Source organism: Equus asinus, chromosome 2, assembly GCF_041296235.1.
Source record: "Equus asinus isolate D_3611 breed Donkey chromosome 2, EquAss-T2T_v2, whole genome shotgun sequence".
Taxonomy (NCBI): Eukaryota; Metazoa; Chordata; class Mammalia; order Perissodactyla; family Equidae; genus Equus; species Equus asinus.
Genome location: NC_091791.1, coordinates 74,730,966 through 74,747,303, shown reverse-complemented (window position 1 = coordinate 74,747,303; position 16,338 = coordinate 74,730,966). Strand labels below are relative to the sequence as shown.

Sequence of the window (16,338 nt, the reverse complement as noted above, 5' to 3'; positions counted from 1 at the left end):
AGGAGAAATGCTTCTTCTCTATGGAAAAATGAGTAGCCCCAAAGGAAATGCCTGAAGAGTTTACCATTTTGGTTTCCCCCCATAAAAACCCCAATCTCTGTCCAGCCATCCCACAGTGAGCCTGCAGCCCACACGTAAAGCGCTGCTTTAGATTTTTTCATTCTTTGCTCTTGAATATAAATAACCAACCAAGGATCACCAGGCATTTGAAGAAAGTTTCTAAAATAAAAGCGAGCCCAAAATCAAGAAAATAGGAACTTTGAGGGAATAGGAAAAAAAAACTAAAACTACTGTCTCTTCAGAAATAAGAGCAGAAATTATATTCAAGTAATGAGAACAAAATTATATTTGGAAAAGAGCAGTCAAAATAGCAAATAGAGTAGAGATCTTCCAGAAAGTTAAAAAAGAAACTTGAGTTGAAAGGGGAGAGACAACATGAAGAATCAGTCCAGTCGGTCTAATGCCTGACTTTTAGGAGTTCCAGAAGAGAGAAGAGCAGAGGAAACAGAAAATTTTCCACTGAAGCAATGAGATTCCAGAATTATTGGCCCATATTATGCTTACGACAAATGAGTGGGGAAAAATCCAGACCAGGGCATGTCGTGAAATTTCAGAACACCAGGAATGAAATGAAGATAACAAAAATATTCCAAGAGGAAAAAACAGTCACATATAAAGGATTAGAAATGGGAATTGCATTGGACCGTTCAACAGCAACATTTGGAGGCCTTCAAAACTCAGCCTGAAAAATTCTTTTTAACCTAAAATTCTAAAATTAGCCAAACTATCAATTAAATGTGAGTAAAATCAGAATACCTTCAGATATGCAAGTGTGCAGGGAAACAAAGGTTATCTTTCATGTGTTCATAGAAACTTCAGGAAGATATACTTCACCAGTACAAGGGAGTAAATGCAGAAAGAGGAAGATGAAGCCAACAGGGGCCCCAGCCACGGGAACAAGGTAGTGTCATGAGGTGTTGTTATGCCATGATGCTGCCTGACTAGTAGAATGACAGGAAGGGGGGTTGTGAAGTAAGTGAGCTGAAGATTCTTATCAAAGCAGGGAAGCAAGAAGCTCTGGAATTAATAGTCCAGTGTTTTCATAAGCATTTTATAGAAATATGGACACAAATGCCAGAAGAATGGAGCTGTCAGATCCATGAAAGTAAGGATTGTTGTATTTTTTGTTTCTCCAGAGCCCAGAATCATGTCTAACATGTTGGTGGTCAACATGTGTTCTTTAGTGACTTCATGAATCCAAGGAGAAAGCTGATCCTGAAGGAGAGTCCTTGCCTGGGGCCAGGGTTCACATGGCCCAGTGAGGCAGGAGACAGTGGGGGTTCACGTCCAGCCTTTGAGCAGTGTTTTAGTTTAAAGCTATATACATGTATTACTTTGGGTTAAATTACTTTTGAAAAAAAATATAATACCTCAAAAAATGCTTAAATTTGTATATTTGAATAATTTATGTAAGAAGCCATATGTCAAAGTATGGTGGTGTAGAATGTAAAATAAATTAAGAAATAGATGTAATTTAGTTGATCTTGAAGAGAACTCTTAGGTACCTCTTTCTCTAGAAACTAGATGTCTGCTGCAGCTAAAATAGAAAAGAGTTGCCTCTTAATATACGTGGAAAGAGGCCTTCCCCCTGCTACAGGAGGCTGCCTGGGGAGGAGCTGACAATCCGCTCCTTCTCCTGCGCCTGTCTGCCATTTCTTAAAGCGTGTGCCCCTCTATGGTCATGGTCAAAATGTGAAAAGGGGAAGCTTCAAGCTGCATACCTGCCTTTGGAGTTTTAAGAGCTAAAAAGTAAATTTAAAAAATAGCTGCCGTTTTCGAAGTATCAGAGTGATAATGATTGGTTTTGGCTTCTTTTTCAAGTTCCACAGTTTTGTTTTTTCCCCAGAGGTAGGCACTCTTTGTTTCTGTGGTGTCTGTTTTCTGACCAAATGAGTGGGGTTTTTCCACACCAGTTATCCAGGTTTCCAACACCAACTGTGTGCCCAACAATTCAATTCAATTCTCTCACTCTGGAGTTAGCGTCAGACCCCACAGGTTAAGGGTCTGATCCCACTAGCCTGCCCCTACTTAAGACACAAGTCACAAATGGGATATTTAGGCCACCCTCACTTCTGTCCAGCAGAATACAAATTTGGGGGTTCCTATGACCCCTCTCCCAGGTTCGACAGTTCTCCAGAACAACTCACTGAACTCAGGAAAGCACTGTATTAACTGTTAACAATTTAATAGAAAGGTACAACCCAGCAACAGCCAAATGGAAGAGACACAGGGCAAGGTGTCTGGGAATCGAGTCCTGTGCTCCCACACCCTCTCTGGCTGCACTACCCTCCCAGCACCTCCATGTGTTCATGAACTGGGGAGCTCTCTGGGCCCCATTGTTTATGGTTTCTTATGGGGATTTCAGTGTGTAGGCGTGGTTGATTAGATCTTTGACCTTTGGTGATTGAGCTCAGTCTCCAGCCCCTAAGCATACTGGGCCTTGTAGACCTTGATGAAGGGTTCATTTGCTCTGGAGAATGGACAGAGGGACATGAGTGGTGCCTGTGTGGCAGTGGGGACACTAGCTGTAGGACTGCAGGGGTCCAGGCAGAGGCCTGGTGGTGTGGATTAGAATGGTGCAGGTGAAGATGCAAAGACATGCACATATAGGTTATGTTCAGTTAGTGAGATAGGACCTGATGGTTCACATGTTGTGGTTCAAACGTGGAGAGAGAGAAAAAGAGGAGTGGAGGATGAATGCAGGTTCCTGGCTGTACAAACAAGACACGTAGTGATGTGTCCCGTTGTCCCACCTGGCCCCAGCCAGGTGGACCTGGAGGGTGGGAACCAGAGTTCTGTCTTATAAATGTTAGTGTGACATGTTCATTAGGATTAGGCAGTCACATGGAGATGTTAGGGCAACAGTTGGATCTTACAGATGTAGTCTGTGCTGAGGATTAAATTTGAAAAGGGAAACCAGGACCCAGCCCTGGGAAACTGCAGTACAGACTGGGCAGAGTCAGAAGGAAGCTCCAGAGATGGAAAAGCAGCAGCAGCTGGTGGGGGGTGGGGGGGAGGGCAGGGTGGGAGGGAGGGGGAGATGGGCCTGCAGAGGCAGAACGAGGAACGGGTTCTGGAGTAGCAAAACAAGGCAGAGGGACAGGACAGAGAATGCCACTGGATTCACATATGTGAAGCTTGCCTGACCTAACAGGCTGTTTCAGTGGTGCAGCAGAGGTGGATGCCACATTGGAGGACATGAAAAGGAGGGGTCTGGTAAAGATGGCTCTTGAGAAATAGGGATGCAGGAAAGAGCCAACAAGGGGATAGTAGCTGACAGGGTTGTGCGGTGTGTGGTCTTGTTTTTTTAGATGGAGGTACCAGAGCAAATTTTATTTTGCTAATGGGAAAAATCTGACAAAGAGGCAGAGATTGGTAATGCAGAGGAGACAGTATATTACTGAAGGAAAAAATCCTCATGAATAGGAGAAGGGATAAGGGATAGTACAGTCTCCTTGTCAGTGATGGGGAGGGCAGGAGGGGAGTCCAGGGCATGGAGGCTGGGGATTCGTGTTGGAAGATGAGGGTGCTCCCATCTGAGGAGTTCCCTTTTCCCCAGGAAGAAGGCGGGCAGCTGTGTAGGCAAGTGGGGAAGAGAGAACCCGCAGAGGAACCCGAGCCGGATGCTGAGCGCTTAGTGCCCCCTGGCGTTTGTGATGGCTCCTGTCTGCCCCAAGGCACTTCCGCCCTCGTTCTCAAAGTTGGCTGCAGTTCTGTTGGAGAGTGGTCCCAGCTTGACATCCATTGACTCCCCATTGTTCGTGTGACATGGTTTCAGACAGAGTAGCTCCTCATAAATATATTCAGATCTCTGAATTGTTTCTTTTTAAAGCAACATCTGTTTCTGTGTTGTGGTTTACAAAGCAAAAATGGGTGCTTTTGCCTGGGAAGCTGGTGCTCAGTACTGAAGGGTGTTGACTAGTTGAAAGTAAAAGCAGCGTATCTCTTCCAGGTCTGTGACAAGAAGCTATTACAGAGGTGCCGCAGGGGCTCTCCTCGTCTATGACATCACCAGGTAATGCAGACCCCAGGGAGGGCAGCTGGGCGATCTGCTCCCGATGCCGGTCCTGTGCAGGTGCACCTGGGGCAGTGTGTGCTGTGTGTCCGGCAGGCAGCCTGGCTGGGACTCAGGAAGCCCCTCAGCCCTTTCATTTGGGGTCTTCAACATTTTTGAAGCAGCCCCTACCACTACTTTACCACATAAAGAAATATGTTGTGGGGCCAACCCAGTGGTGCAGCGGTTAAGTGCACACGTTCCGCTTCAGCAGCCCGGGGTTCACCGGTTTGGATCCTGGGTGCGGACATGGCACCGCTTGGCACGCCATGCTGTGGTAGGCGTCCCACATATAAAATAGAGGAAAATGGGCATGGATGTTAGCTCAGGGCCAGGCTTCCTCAGCAAAAAGAGGAGGAGTGGCAGTAGTTAGCTCAGGGCTAATCTTCCTCAAAAGAAAAAAATATGTTGGTAAGGTTTTAGATACAGCATCCCCAGTGTTTCATTGTTTTTTAACACGATACTTTGACACTTTCCTTAAGGTTCACCTAGTGAAGCTTTATGTGTGGTAAATTATTAGAAGGAATTGACATTGATCAAGGTTGAGGGCACAGGCTCTGGGCTTAGACGGCCTGGGGTCCAATCCCAGTTCTGGGTTATCAGCCATGTGACATCCTCAGGCAAGGTGCTCTCACTGTCTGGATTTTAGTTTCCTTGTCTGTTATATGAAGTAATGATGATCGTGTAATACTCGTGAGGTTATTGGGCAGTTAAATTGGTTAATATAAAGCTCTTGGCACATCATAAGGATCTGAGTGCACTGTCCTGTGTGAAGCTATCACCCACATATCACAGTTAAATTAAAAATTCAGTTCCTTGGTCTCACTTGCCCCATTTCAAGTTCTCAGCAGCCACATGCGGCTGGTGGCTGCTGTATTAGACAGTGCAGATTGTAGCACATTCCTGTCCTCACGGAAATCCCATCAGACGGTGTTGATCTCAGTGTTTGCTAGCACCACCTTAGAATTGTGCCATCTAAACCGTATCATCTGGGGGCTCTTTCTGGGTAGGAACTTGTCCAGTGAGAGGGTGTCACCCTGCTGCTGTGACGTACATCCAGTCTGTGTTGGGAATGAGGTGCTCTGGCGAGGCAGCAGGCAGCTCCTGGCCCAGCCCAACTGCACTTCCCCAGGTGGTGAAAGGCTCGGCTTGCTCAAGTGTGAAGTCAGAAGGCTGTCAAAGTGTACCAGTAGAGGAAATTGTCCTTAGCTATATGAGGGCTGAAAACAGCAGGTCTGAGAGTTGGTCCTGGGGTCTGACAGACCTGGTCAAGTCCTGGCTCTGCCACTTGCTGCTGGGTCACTTTAGGCAACTTAATGAATCTCTCTGGGCCTCAGGTTTCTCATGGAAAAGGGAGATAATGACAGAGTCTGTGTGAGAGAGTCGTTATAAAGAATCACTGTGATAACTTCCTATAAAACAAAGTTCCAGCATATTGCCCGATTCTGTTCAATGGCAGCAGTTAGCTGTTAGCAGAGTGTGGCACATACTAAGAAAGAGCTCAGTGAGTATTTGTACAATGAAGGAAGGAACTTCTCTTTCCTTTTACACCCTGATTGGGCAAACAAAAAACAACAAAATGTCTGACTTGCTGTCTCATTTTCCTAGAAATAAAATGAAACAAGCCCTGTGGGTATGGTGTATACTTGGGGCTTTCAGATTTTCTGAGTTACCCTAAAGGTTGTTGGCATTACCCTGACATGTTTAAAAGCAGTGTGAGTAGTGTGAATGACTGGAAAGAGTTGCTAGTTTTATAAAATACATGTATTATTTTCACAATCTTATATTATGCAGCCGAGAAACCTACAATGCGCTTACTAATTGGTTAACAGATGCCAGAATGCTAGCGAGTCAGAACATTGTGATCATCCTCTGTGGGAACAAGAAGGACCTGGATGCAGATCGTGAAGTTACTTTCTTAGAAGCCTCCAGATTTGCTCAAGAAAATGGCAAGTGACCTTTTACCTGTTATTGCTTTTCAAATGGCAGATTGAGGGTAATAACATTGCTGAAAGCAACTTTAAAACATCTACTGGAGTTTTAAGATCAAACTATATTTAGGAAATGTGGAACTTCCAATTGTTTTTACTATAAATTTAGACTTATTTAGCATATTTTCACTATTTGCATTCTGCCTACAAAAGTTACTATAATGATAAAGCAAATTAATTAATATTTGTAATGACTTTCCAGTTTAGGATCTTTGAATGTTATAGGTCTCTCTTTCATTTCACTATAAAGTGAAATTTATAACAATTTTTAAAGGCCCTAATCAGATGATGTCATTTTTTTAACGTAATTTGAAGCTAACTTGGTGAAATATTAGATCTAAACAGAAAGGGAATCTGTATAAGAAATACTGAACTTATTGGCTTTACTTTACTTACATTAAATTTAAGTCATTTGGTTATAGATGCCTTTGAAAATTCTCTGAATTTCCATATAGAATACATGGAATGACACATAAAATTAATGGTTGCTTATAGATAACAGACTGATAAGACTTCAGATATTTTAAATAACTTTGATTTTTAGAACCAATCAAGAAGTAAAATATCCTAATAGCAATTTTCAGTTGGACTCTAGGACTACCAAATTATACTCTTACAAACGGGCTGATTTTCTGCTAAGAAAATAAACATGAGAGAAAAACATAAGCCATTATATTTTTGTAAAGAAGCTATTTAGAAACAGAAAGGCTTAGAATGTTAAAGCTCAAAAAGAATTTAAGTGTCGTTTAAATGAGCCTGCTTTTTAAAGTAAGGGAACAGGCAGCTGGAGAGGCTGTGGTTTGCCTGCCGGCAGCGCGGAAGACAGGCCTCTTGCTGGGCTTGTCACTGCTCTGGTGGATAGCAAGAGTATTAACTCATCTGAGACCTCTTCAGCGTCAAAATAACAAACTGCAGTGTTGTCCCCCCCAAAAATTTAAACACCTGTGGGTTGTATTTGTGGTGACATGAAAATTATTTGGAGAAGGAAATGGCTGCTTGGTCTTGTAGCGACAGTGGGCCCTTTCAACCAGCCTGCTTCTTACCCAGCATTGGTGATTACTCAGTCTCTGCAACAGACTTAAGTGCTAGCACAAGGTACTAGTTACTTTTCAGAAAAGGTTAGAATTCTTCTAACATTTAAAAACTACATTGACATTTGTTGCTTTTATATTTGCATAAACACATGGTTTTAAGTAATAAATTACATTCCTCCTGCCATTCTAAGATAATAGAAAACAAGCTGTTAGTAATTAAATGATTATGATCATCTTGTAAACATGGCTTCATATTTTGTTTCATGTCAATTTTAGAGCTGATGTTTTTGGAAACAAGTGCACTAACAGGGGAGAATGTAGAAGAGGCCTTTGTACAATGTGCAAGAAAAATACTTAACAAAATTGAATCAGGTAAAAGGCTTTCCATTAATACACTTTTCTTAGCATATTATTACTCTCTAGCTCAACAGTGTCACTTTTTAATATTTCCAGCAGTGATGTGGTCAAAGAGTATTCTCTCTACACCTGCCAACCTAAAATTGTACTCATGGGTTTAAAGGTCTTGTCCGTGTGGCTGAGGTGAGAGCCCAGTGACAGAATACTATGTAGTTGTCATTTATTAAAGTTGATTTTTATTTAAATATCAACCAAAATTCTATGTGGACATTCACCTTTGAATTGATTCATTCAGATATCTATTTGCCTATTCTTTGTGAGGTATTCGGATACAAAAATGAGTAGATCACAGCCCTTACCCTCAAGAAACTGTCTTTTGTGGGAGACAGTTAAAAGATAATTATAAAATCATGTGGTTAATACAGTAATTGACAGGTACGCAGGATCTTGGGGTCACACAGAAGAGGGGAACCTACAGAACCAGGGGAGTGGTGTCAGGGAGGGCTTCCAAGAGGAGGTGACCACTGAGCTCAGTCTTTCAAAATATGAGGACGGGTGAGCCAGCCAAGGGAATGAGGAAGCTAGTCCAGCAGAGGGGACAGCATGAGTTGAGACTGGCAGAAAATGATGGAAAGTTGAAGTTACTAGAACAGAAAGACTACAGTAGGGAATGGCAGGAGAGAAAGTTGAAGAGAGGCAGCAGCCAGGCCAGTGATGACCGTCAAGGGTCTGGAACATTATCTGGTGGGTTACTGAGTCACAACCCTGGCTGTACACTAGAGTCACCTGGGATGCATGAAAATTTGAATCCCAGGCCCCACGTCTGGAGATGCTGAATCAGTTGGGCTGTAGTATGGCCTAGGCATCAGCATTTTTAAAAGCTCTCTCATATGATTATTCTAATATTCATCCAGGATTGAGAACCACTGCTGTAACAGTGGGAAGCCATTCAAGGGTGGTTAGCAGTGAGAGATGTGGTCAGGTTGTGACTTGAGATATATAAGTAGATGGCCATGTTGAGGACAGATTGAAGGAAGAACAGCGCTGGCGGCCAGGATACCAGTTAACATGTTTTTGAGTAATCTGGGTAAAAGGTGACTGATTAAAGCTTTAACAAGGATGTAGAAGTAGGGATGAAGAGATATAGAGGAATCTAAGAAATACTGTGGGAGTAGCACATGCTAAATATTAAGGCAGGGCAATTGATTTTGGGTGGGGAATGAGGAAGGGAGTCAGGAAGGGAGGAGGAGCCAAAGATAACTAACTGGCTCCCTTGAGTAACTCAGTAAAGAGACAGTGTTAAGCCAGAGGATAAGCAGGTTCACTGGAATAAAGATCATTATGTTTTGGATCTGTTCCCTTTGCACTGCCACTGGCACAAACACATGGAGGTATCTAGTAAGGTTTGGGGAAAATCTGGGCTGGCAGTATACATTTGGGAGCCATCAATATATAGGAGTAGTTGAAACTCTGGAAGGAATGTGATCACCCAGAGAGCAGTGGATAGTGAGAAGAGCAGTGATCAAGAGCAAAACCCTGGAGACTAAAAGGCGAACAGAGAAAGAGGAGCCTCTGAAAGAGAAAGAAGGAGATGGTCAGAGATGGATGAAGAGATCCAGGGAAAGTGGATATCATGTCAGCCAAAATTCAGTTGAAGGATTGTTCATTATCAAATGCAATAGAGAAAAGTATCATAAGCTAAGAACTGAGTTAAAAAATATCCATTGGGATAGGCAATAGGAAGTCATTATTCATCTTTATCCAGAACAATTCTAGAATTATGAAGGTAGAAGACAGCAATTGAGAAACAAATAGGAGGTGAGAAAGCACAGAGTTTTGACTCTCCTCTTGAGGAAGAGGAAACTGGTACAGCAGGGTACAAAGGGTTAATTTAAAGTAAGAGGTTTTGGTGATAGAAGAACTTTTAGCATGTGTAAATGCTGAGAGAGAAGGAAAGGTGGAAGGTAAAGGAGAGAAGGATCGGAGAGGAGATGACAGAGAGAAAACAGAGTGCTGGGTGAAGTAGGACAGAAGGAGGGTCAGGGGCCCAGATGGAAGGGCTGAGTCTCAACAGGAAGAGTGACACTTCATCCTTTTGTATTGTTTTTGGGAGAAAAAGGAAAATAAAATCTTTAAAAAAAAAAAAAAACAGTGGCATACATACATAGTGTTCTGCACTTTGCTTTTTTCACTTAATATATTTTGGGGAACACAGAAACCATAAAAGCTTTTTTAAAGGAAGTCTTGCTTGGTCCTCAGGTGAGCTGGACCCAGAAAGAATGGGCTCAGGTATTCAGTATGGAGATGCTGCCTTGAGACAGTTGCGGTCGCCACGTCGCACGCAGGCCCCAAATGCTCAGGAGTGTGGTTGTTAGAAGCAGCACAGGAGCACACAGGTGGGTGCTCACATCACAGCATCATTTCTGTTGTCTTCTTGACCTTGTACTCTGTTCACTACCCAGAGTTCCATGCATACTTAACTGTAGAGGTTGGTATTGCTTTTTGCAGCTACATTATGAAAAGGAGAGGTGATTGCTTAATTAATAGTTAGATATTCTCAGCAACAGTAGAATACACATTCTTCTCAAGCTCACATAGAACATTCACTAACAGAGACCACATTCTGGGCTGTAAAACACACCTTAACAAATTTAAAAGAATAGAAATCATACAGTGTCTGCCCTCAGACCACAATGGAATTAAACTAGAAATCAATAACAGAAAGAAAACTGGAAAATCCAAGATTAAACAACACACTTCTAAGTAACACATGGGTCAAAGAAAAAATCTCAAGAGAAATTTAAAAATATTTTGAACTAAATGAAACCAAAACACAGCTTAGCAAAATTTGGGGGATGCAGTGAAAGCAGTTCTTAGAGGGAAATGTATAGCATTGAATACATACATTAGAAAAGAAGAAAGATCTAAAATCGCTCATCTAAGTATCCACCATAGGAAACTAGAAAAAGAAGAGCAAATTAAATCCAAAGTAAGCAGAAGAAAAGAAATAATAAGAATTAGAACAGAAAGCAGTCAGTGAAATTAAAGCTGATTCTTTGAAGAGATCAATAAAATTGATAAGCCTCTAGCCAGGCCAACTAAGGAAAAAAGGGGACACAAATCACTAATATCAGAAATGAAAGAGTGGACATCACTGTAGATCCCACGGATATTAAAAGAATAATAAAGGAGCACTGTGAACAACTCTCTGCCCACGAATTTGATAACCTAGATGGAATAGATGCCAAAATTCACACAAGAAGAAATACACAATCTGAATAGGCCTATATCTATTAATGAAATCAAACCAATAATTAATAACCTTCCAAAACAGAAATCCCTAGGCCCATATGGTTTACTGGTGAATTCTACCAAACATTTAAGGAAGAAATTTTACCAGTTTTCTACAATGTCTTTCACAGGAGAGAAGCAGATGGAATATTTCCTAATTCATTCTGTGAGGCCAGCATTACCCTAATTCCAAAACCAGATAGAAACATTATAAGAAAAGGAAATGACAGACCAATATCTCTTATGAATATAGATGCAAAAATCATCAACAAAATATTAGCAGATCAAATCCAACAATGTATATAAAGAATTATATACCACTTCCAAGTGGGCTTTATCCCATGTATGCAAGACTGGTTCAGCATTCAAAAGTCAATTAATGTAATCTGTCACATGAACAGGCTAAAGAAGAAAAATCACATGATCATATGAAGAGATGCAGAAGAATCATTTGACAAAATCCAACACCCATTCTTGATGAAAACTCTCAGTAAACTAGAAACAGAGGGGAATTTTCTCAACTTGATAAAGAATATCTGCAAAAAGCCTGCTAAAATCATACTTAATGGTGAGAAACTTGTAGCTGTACCACTAATATCTGGTACAAAGCAAGGATGTCCCCTCTCAAAACTCCTTTTCGACATCATATTGGAAGTTCTACCTAATGCAGTAAGAAAAGGAAATAAAAGATATACAGATTGGGAAGGAAGAAATAACTATCTTTGCAGATGACATGATTATCTATGTAGAACATCCAAAAGAATCCACAGACTTTTAAATACACTATTATATAATAAGGTTGCAAGATACAAGGTTAATATACAAAAATCAATCACTTTTCTATATACCAGCAATGAACAGGTGCCATTTGAAATTAAAAACACAATACTATTTACATTAGCATCCAAAGAAAGGAAATACTTAGATATAATGCTAAAAAAATATGTACAAAGTCTATATGAGGAAAACCAAGCTGATTCTAAGCTTATTTGGAGTGGCAAAAGACCATAGCCAATGCAATATTAAAGGAGAAGAACAAGTTGGAGGACTGTCACTACCCAACATCAAGACACAATAAAGCTACAGTAGTCAAGACAGTGTGGTATGTGAAAGAACAGACAAATAGAATGGAACAGAATAGAGAGCCCAGAAATACACTGTCATAAATATAGTCAACTAATCTTTGATAAAGGAGCGAAGGCAATAGAGTAGAGCAAAGATAGTCTGTTCAGCAAATGGTGTTGGAACAACTGGCCATCCAGATGCAAAAAAAAAGATGAATCTAGACACAGACCTTAACACCCTTCACAAAAATTAACTCAAAATGGATCACAGACCTAAAGTAAAACATAAAACTATAAAACTCCTGCAAGATACTATAGCAGAAAACCTAGAGACCTTGGGTATGATGATGACTTTAAATACAACACCAAAGGCATGATCCATGAAATAATTGATAGGCTGGACTGCATTACAATTAAAAACTTCAGCTCTGTGAAAGACAACATCAAGAGAATAAGACAAGCCACAGACTGGGAGAAAATATTTCCTAAAGACATTTCTAATAAAGGACTATTATCCAAAATATACACAGAACTCTTAAAACTCAACAGTAAGAGAACACCCCAGTTTAAAAATGGGCCAAAGACCTTAACAGACACCTTACCAAAGAAGATACACAGATGGCAATGAGCATTTAAAGGCCGCTCCACATCATATGTCATCAGGGAAATGCAAATTAAAATAAGATCCCACTACAGCAAACCTACTAAAATGGCCAAAATCCGAAACTCTGACCACACCAAATGTGAGCAAGGATGTGGAGCAGTAGGAACTCTGATTCATTGCTGGTGGGGACGCAAAATGGTGCAGCCACTTTGGAAAACAGTTGGGCAGTTTCTTACAAAGCTAAACATATTCTTACTATGTCATCCAGCAGTCTCACTCCTTGGTATTGATAAGCCCAAAGGAGTTGAAAACTTATGTCCACACAAAAACCTGCACATGGATGTTTATAGCAACTTTATTTATAATTGCCAAAACTTGGAAAAAACCAAGATGTCCTTCAGCAGTTGGATAAATAAACTGTTGTACATCCAGACAATGGAGTATTATTCAGCATTAAAAAGAAAAAGCTATCAAGCCATAAAAAGACATGAAGGAACCTTCAATGCATATTACTAAATGAAAGAAGGCAATCTGAAAAGGCTACATATTGTATGATTCCAAAAAATGACATTCTGGAATGGAGACAGTAAAAAGATCAGTGAGTCGAGGATGGGAGGGATGAATAGATGAAGCACAGAGGATTTTTAGGGTAGTGAAAATACTCTGTATAATACCATACTATTGGATAACATGACATTATATATTTGTCCAAACCCATACAATGTACAACACCAAGAGGGAACTGTAATGTAAACAATGGACTTGGGGTGATTATAACATGTCATTGTAGGTTCATCAATTGTAACAAAAGTACCACTCTGGTGGGGGATGTTGATAATGGGGGCAGTAGCTGTGCATGTGTGAGGCCAGGGGGTATATGGGAAATCTGTGTACTTTCCCCTCAATTGTGCTGTGAACCTGAAACTGCACAAAAAAATAGTCTTTATAAGAAGAAAATCCTAAAGCAACCACTAAAATAACATGACAAAGAGGTTGGGCTGATAAGCCAACATGGGAATAAAAATGGAATAAACACGTAATCAATCTAAAAATCCAAAAGGCGGCAGAAAAAGGGGGAGTAAAGATCAGACAGGACAAATAGAAAACATAGCAAAATGGTAGATTAAACCTAACTTAACCTATTAAAAAAAAGTTAGATTTCTGCGTGAAAGAATTGAAACTCTATAGGAAATCCTTGTGTTCTTTCTCAGAAAGAAAGGAATTGATTGAGAGAAAGCTGATGGGAGAGATTGAGATAGAGATCCTTCTGCCTTTATGTCAATGAGGAAACTTTTTTGGGTTAATTGAAGTCTAAACGAATGTGCCTGTTGCTAAAACAGAAGGCTCATTTATAAAATTTGCAAGTGGGGATTTTAATTTTTTAAAGCTTCCTCTTTCTCATTTACCATAATAGACTTTTTATGTGTAGTCAGCATTATCTAATAGCAGTAGGTTAGTTTAAATAAAAGTTGGGAGTATTCACTAATTCCCTTTGAGACTTTAAGTCATATTTGTTTGTATATTTATAGTTATGTATATTTCTAAATTGTTCTTAATATTTTTTAGGTGTTCATACAGTGGTATTTGGGACACAATTGTTGGAGCTTGAAGAAGAAGTTTTTTTACCACCGTCTTTTTCTACTTTAAACAGAAGTAGATCTTTGTGCAAAAAAAATTATTTGGGATGTTACACAAACTAGTAGATGTGGCACAGCAAACCATATATTAAATCTAAGTCAGTGGACACCACCATTAGATGTATCCATGTATGTGAAAGTTTTCTCTCCATATTTCCCCTTTCATCTTCAGATAAATCCTGACCATGGACTGTACATGCGCTAGCCCAGTACGTCTCCACAGCATGGTATCTGATGTATGATATGGTAGAATGTGGTACTAAATGCAGTCTAATATTTTATTTTTTTTAATCATATGAACTAAAATCTGTCAATTGTGAGGTGTGCTTTGATCATCATGTCAGTTATATTGCAGAGTGGATTATATTTATGACCTGATATTCAACTACTCTGGCATTGATGGCCAGTGCAGTGCTTATTTAATTCCCTTTACCACAGTCCACAAGGTGTTTACTGATCCACACTTGAAATACTAGATTAGTAGTTACTCACATACCAAAATAAAATCACAAATGGAGTTTTCCATGAACTTGAACACTGTCCACCTCTCTCTTGATTTAAAGCATCTTCATCCAGGTCAGTTCAGGAAGTCTAGCCTGAGTACCTGCTCTGTTTTAGGCGCCGTGATCAGCACTAAGGATTCCAGTACTTTTAACCGAATGTACTAAGCAGTGGATTCTACTCTCAGCTCTTGGTGAATTTGACGGACCGTGTAACCTAGGGCTGCTCATCTGTTCCCAATTTGCTGACCTATCTGGTCTCCCTGCTAAAAAACACATTGTTTGCTACTGTGCTTTTTCTGGGATTCAGTGTTAGAGCATCACTGCCTCTTTTTTAAGTCTCTTTTTGTTTTGTGTTCGTTTTAAGGAAACCCACTAAATCAAGTTACTATTAAAGGGATACCACTCATGAAGAAATTTCTGTATAGCTTTTGCTGAATACTTAAATGCCTTACTAAAGTTAAGTTGACATGTTTTTAATTCACATAAGGTATGTTGAAGTATAATATATATTGTATTACAAAGACTTGTTCTAATATTTTAAAATGTCAAAGCAAAAAATATATAGAACTTTTCTTTAAAGTTGAAATGCAGTATTATTTAAGGCTGAATGGTTAAAAAGCATTCTTCACCTTCTATGTGTTCTTTCACTGTGACTTTTTAGCTGCAGACTGGTGAATTTTATTACCTTTTAGTTAGAAGTTGCCTATACTGCTTTTGTTGTTTTATTTTAATCAACAGAGCACAGCAGCACTACACACTCTGGGAAATGACTTGGATAAAAATATCAGAATGTATCTGTTTTAGATATTTTAACTTTGCTTTTTTTATGCCTTCAATATTTTATTTTGAAAGTCAGAATATGAAGCAAATTCTCAGACTGAGCTACTTCTTGGACCTCGCTGGAAGAATTTTTCATTCAGTGTCTCATGTATGATAATTTTGCAGGCTGCTCATTTTCCAACAGCTTTTTGCATGGGATAGAAGCATGTCCATTCTAACACATCGGTTTATTCAAAAGCAAGAATTTTTTAAATAAGAAATGTTAAGTTGGTTTATAAATGAGCCTGTGAATTAAACCAGAGGTACTGCATATCATTCCACATCCTTCGACCAATAAAAGTTGCTGGAGAATCAAGCCATGGTGGTTCTTAAAGGCTTTTAGGGAAAATGAAGAGGGGAGATAATTAGGTGATGATCAGTGTTTTCCAACACCACCACCCAATTCTCTGATTCTCCAGATGCAACTGGGTGTCCTACAATTCATTTCTAACACTGTCCACCTGGAAATAGCATCCGATCCCACAGGTTAAGGGCTTAGTCTGCCCCTTTTTCCCCCAACCCACACATACACACTTCAGATGCCAATTGCAAGTCCAGGTTGTTACCTGGCTTCTGACCAACCTGCTGTAATTCAGAGGTTCCCACGACTCCCTCCTTGGGTTCAATTAATTTGCTAGAGCCGCTCATAGAACTAAGAACAACAATTTAGTTACTAGATTACTGGCTAATTACCAAGGATGTCAAAGGATACAGTGATCAGCCAGATGAAAAGGTACACATGGCCAGGTCTGGAAGGGCCCCGAGTGCCAGAGCTACTGTCCCTTGGAGTTTGGGGTGTACTAACTCCCAGCACAAAGATGTGTTCTTATTCACCAGTCCAGAAGCTCATCAAATATCTACATTCAGAGGTTTTATAGAGCTTAATCTCCAGCTCCCCTCCCCCATCCTGAGGTGCTCCAGGGG

The 16,338-nt window shown here is 40.3% G+C and overlaps 1 protein-coding gene across 4 annotated transcripts in view; it reads left to right on the top strand.

Annotated features, from left to right (window-relative positions):
* Window positions 1–14,627, top strand: part of RAB4A (RAB4A, member RAS oncogene family) — a 42,477-nt gene extending 27,850 nt beyond the window's left edge. Inside the window, exons 4-9 of one of the 4 annotated variants that reach the window (XM_070491509.1) lie at window positions 871–961; window positions 4,013–4,075; window positions 5,909–6,063; window positions 7,416–7,511; window positions 9,756–9,892; window positions 14,022–14,627. In XM_070491509.1, the coding sequence (XP_070347610.1) occupies window positions 927–961; window positions 4,013–4,075; window positions 5,909–6,063; window positions 7,416–7,511; window positions 9,756–9,871 (465 nt within the window). In that variant the 5' untranslated portion in view covers window positions 871–926 and the 3' untranslated portion in view covers window positions 9,872–9,892; window positions 14,022–14,627. The remainder of the gene's footprint in view (window positions 1–870; window positions 962–4,012; window positions 4,076–5,908; window positions 6,064–7,415; window positions 7,512–9,755; window positions 9,893–14,021) is intronic. The other 3 variants (XM_070491510.1, XM_014860829.3, XM_014860830.3) reach the window with 3 other exon arrangements.
* The last annotated feature ends 1,711 nt before the right edge of the window (window positions 14,628–16,338 follow it).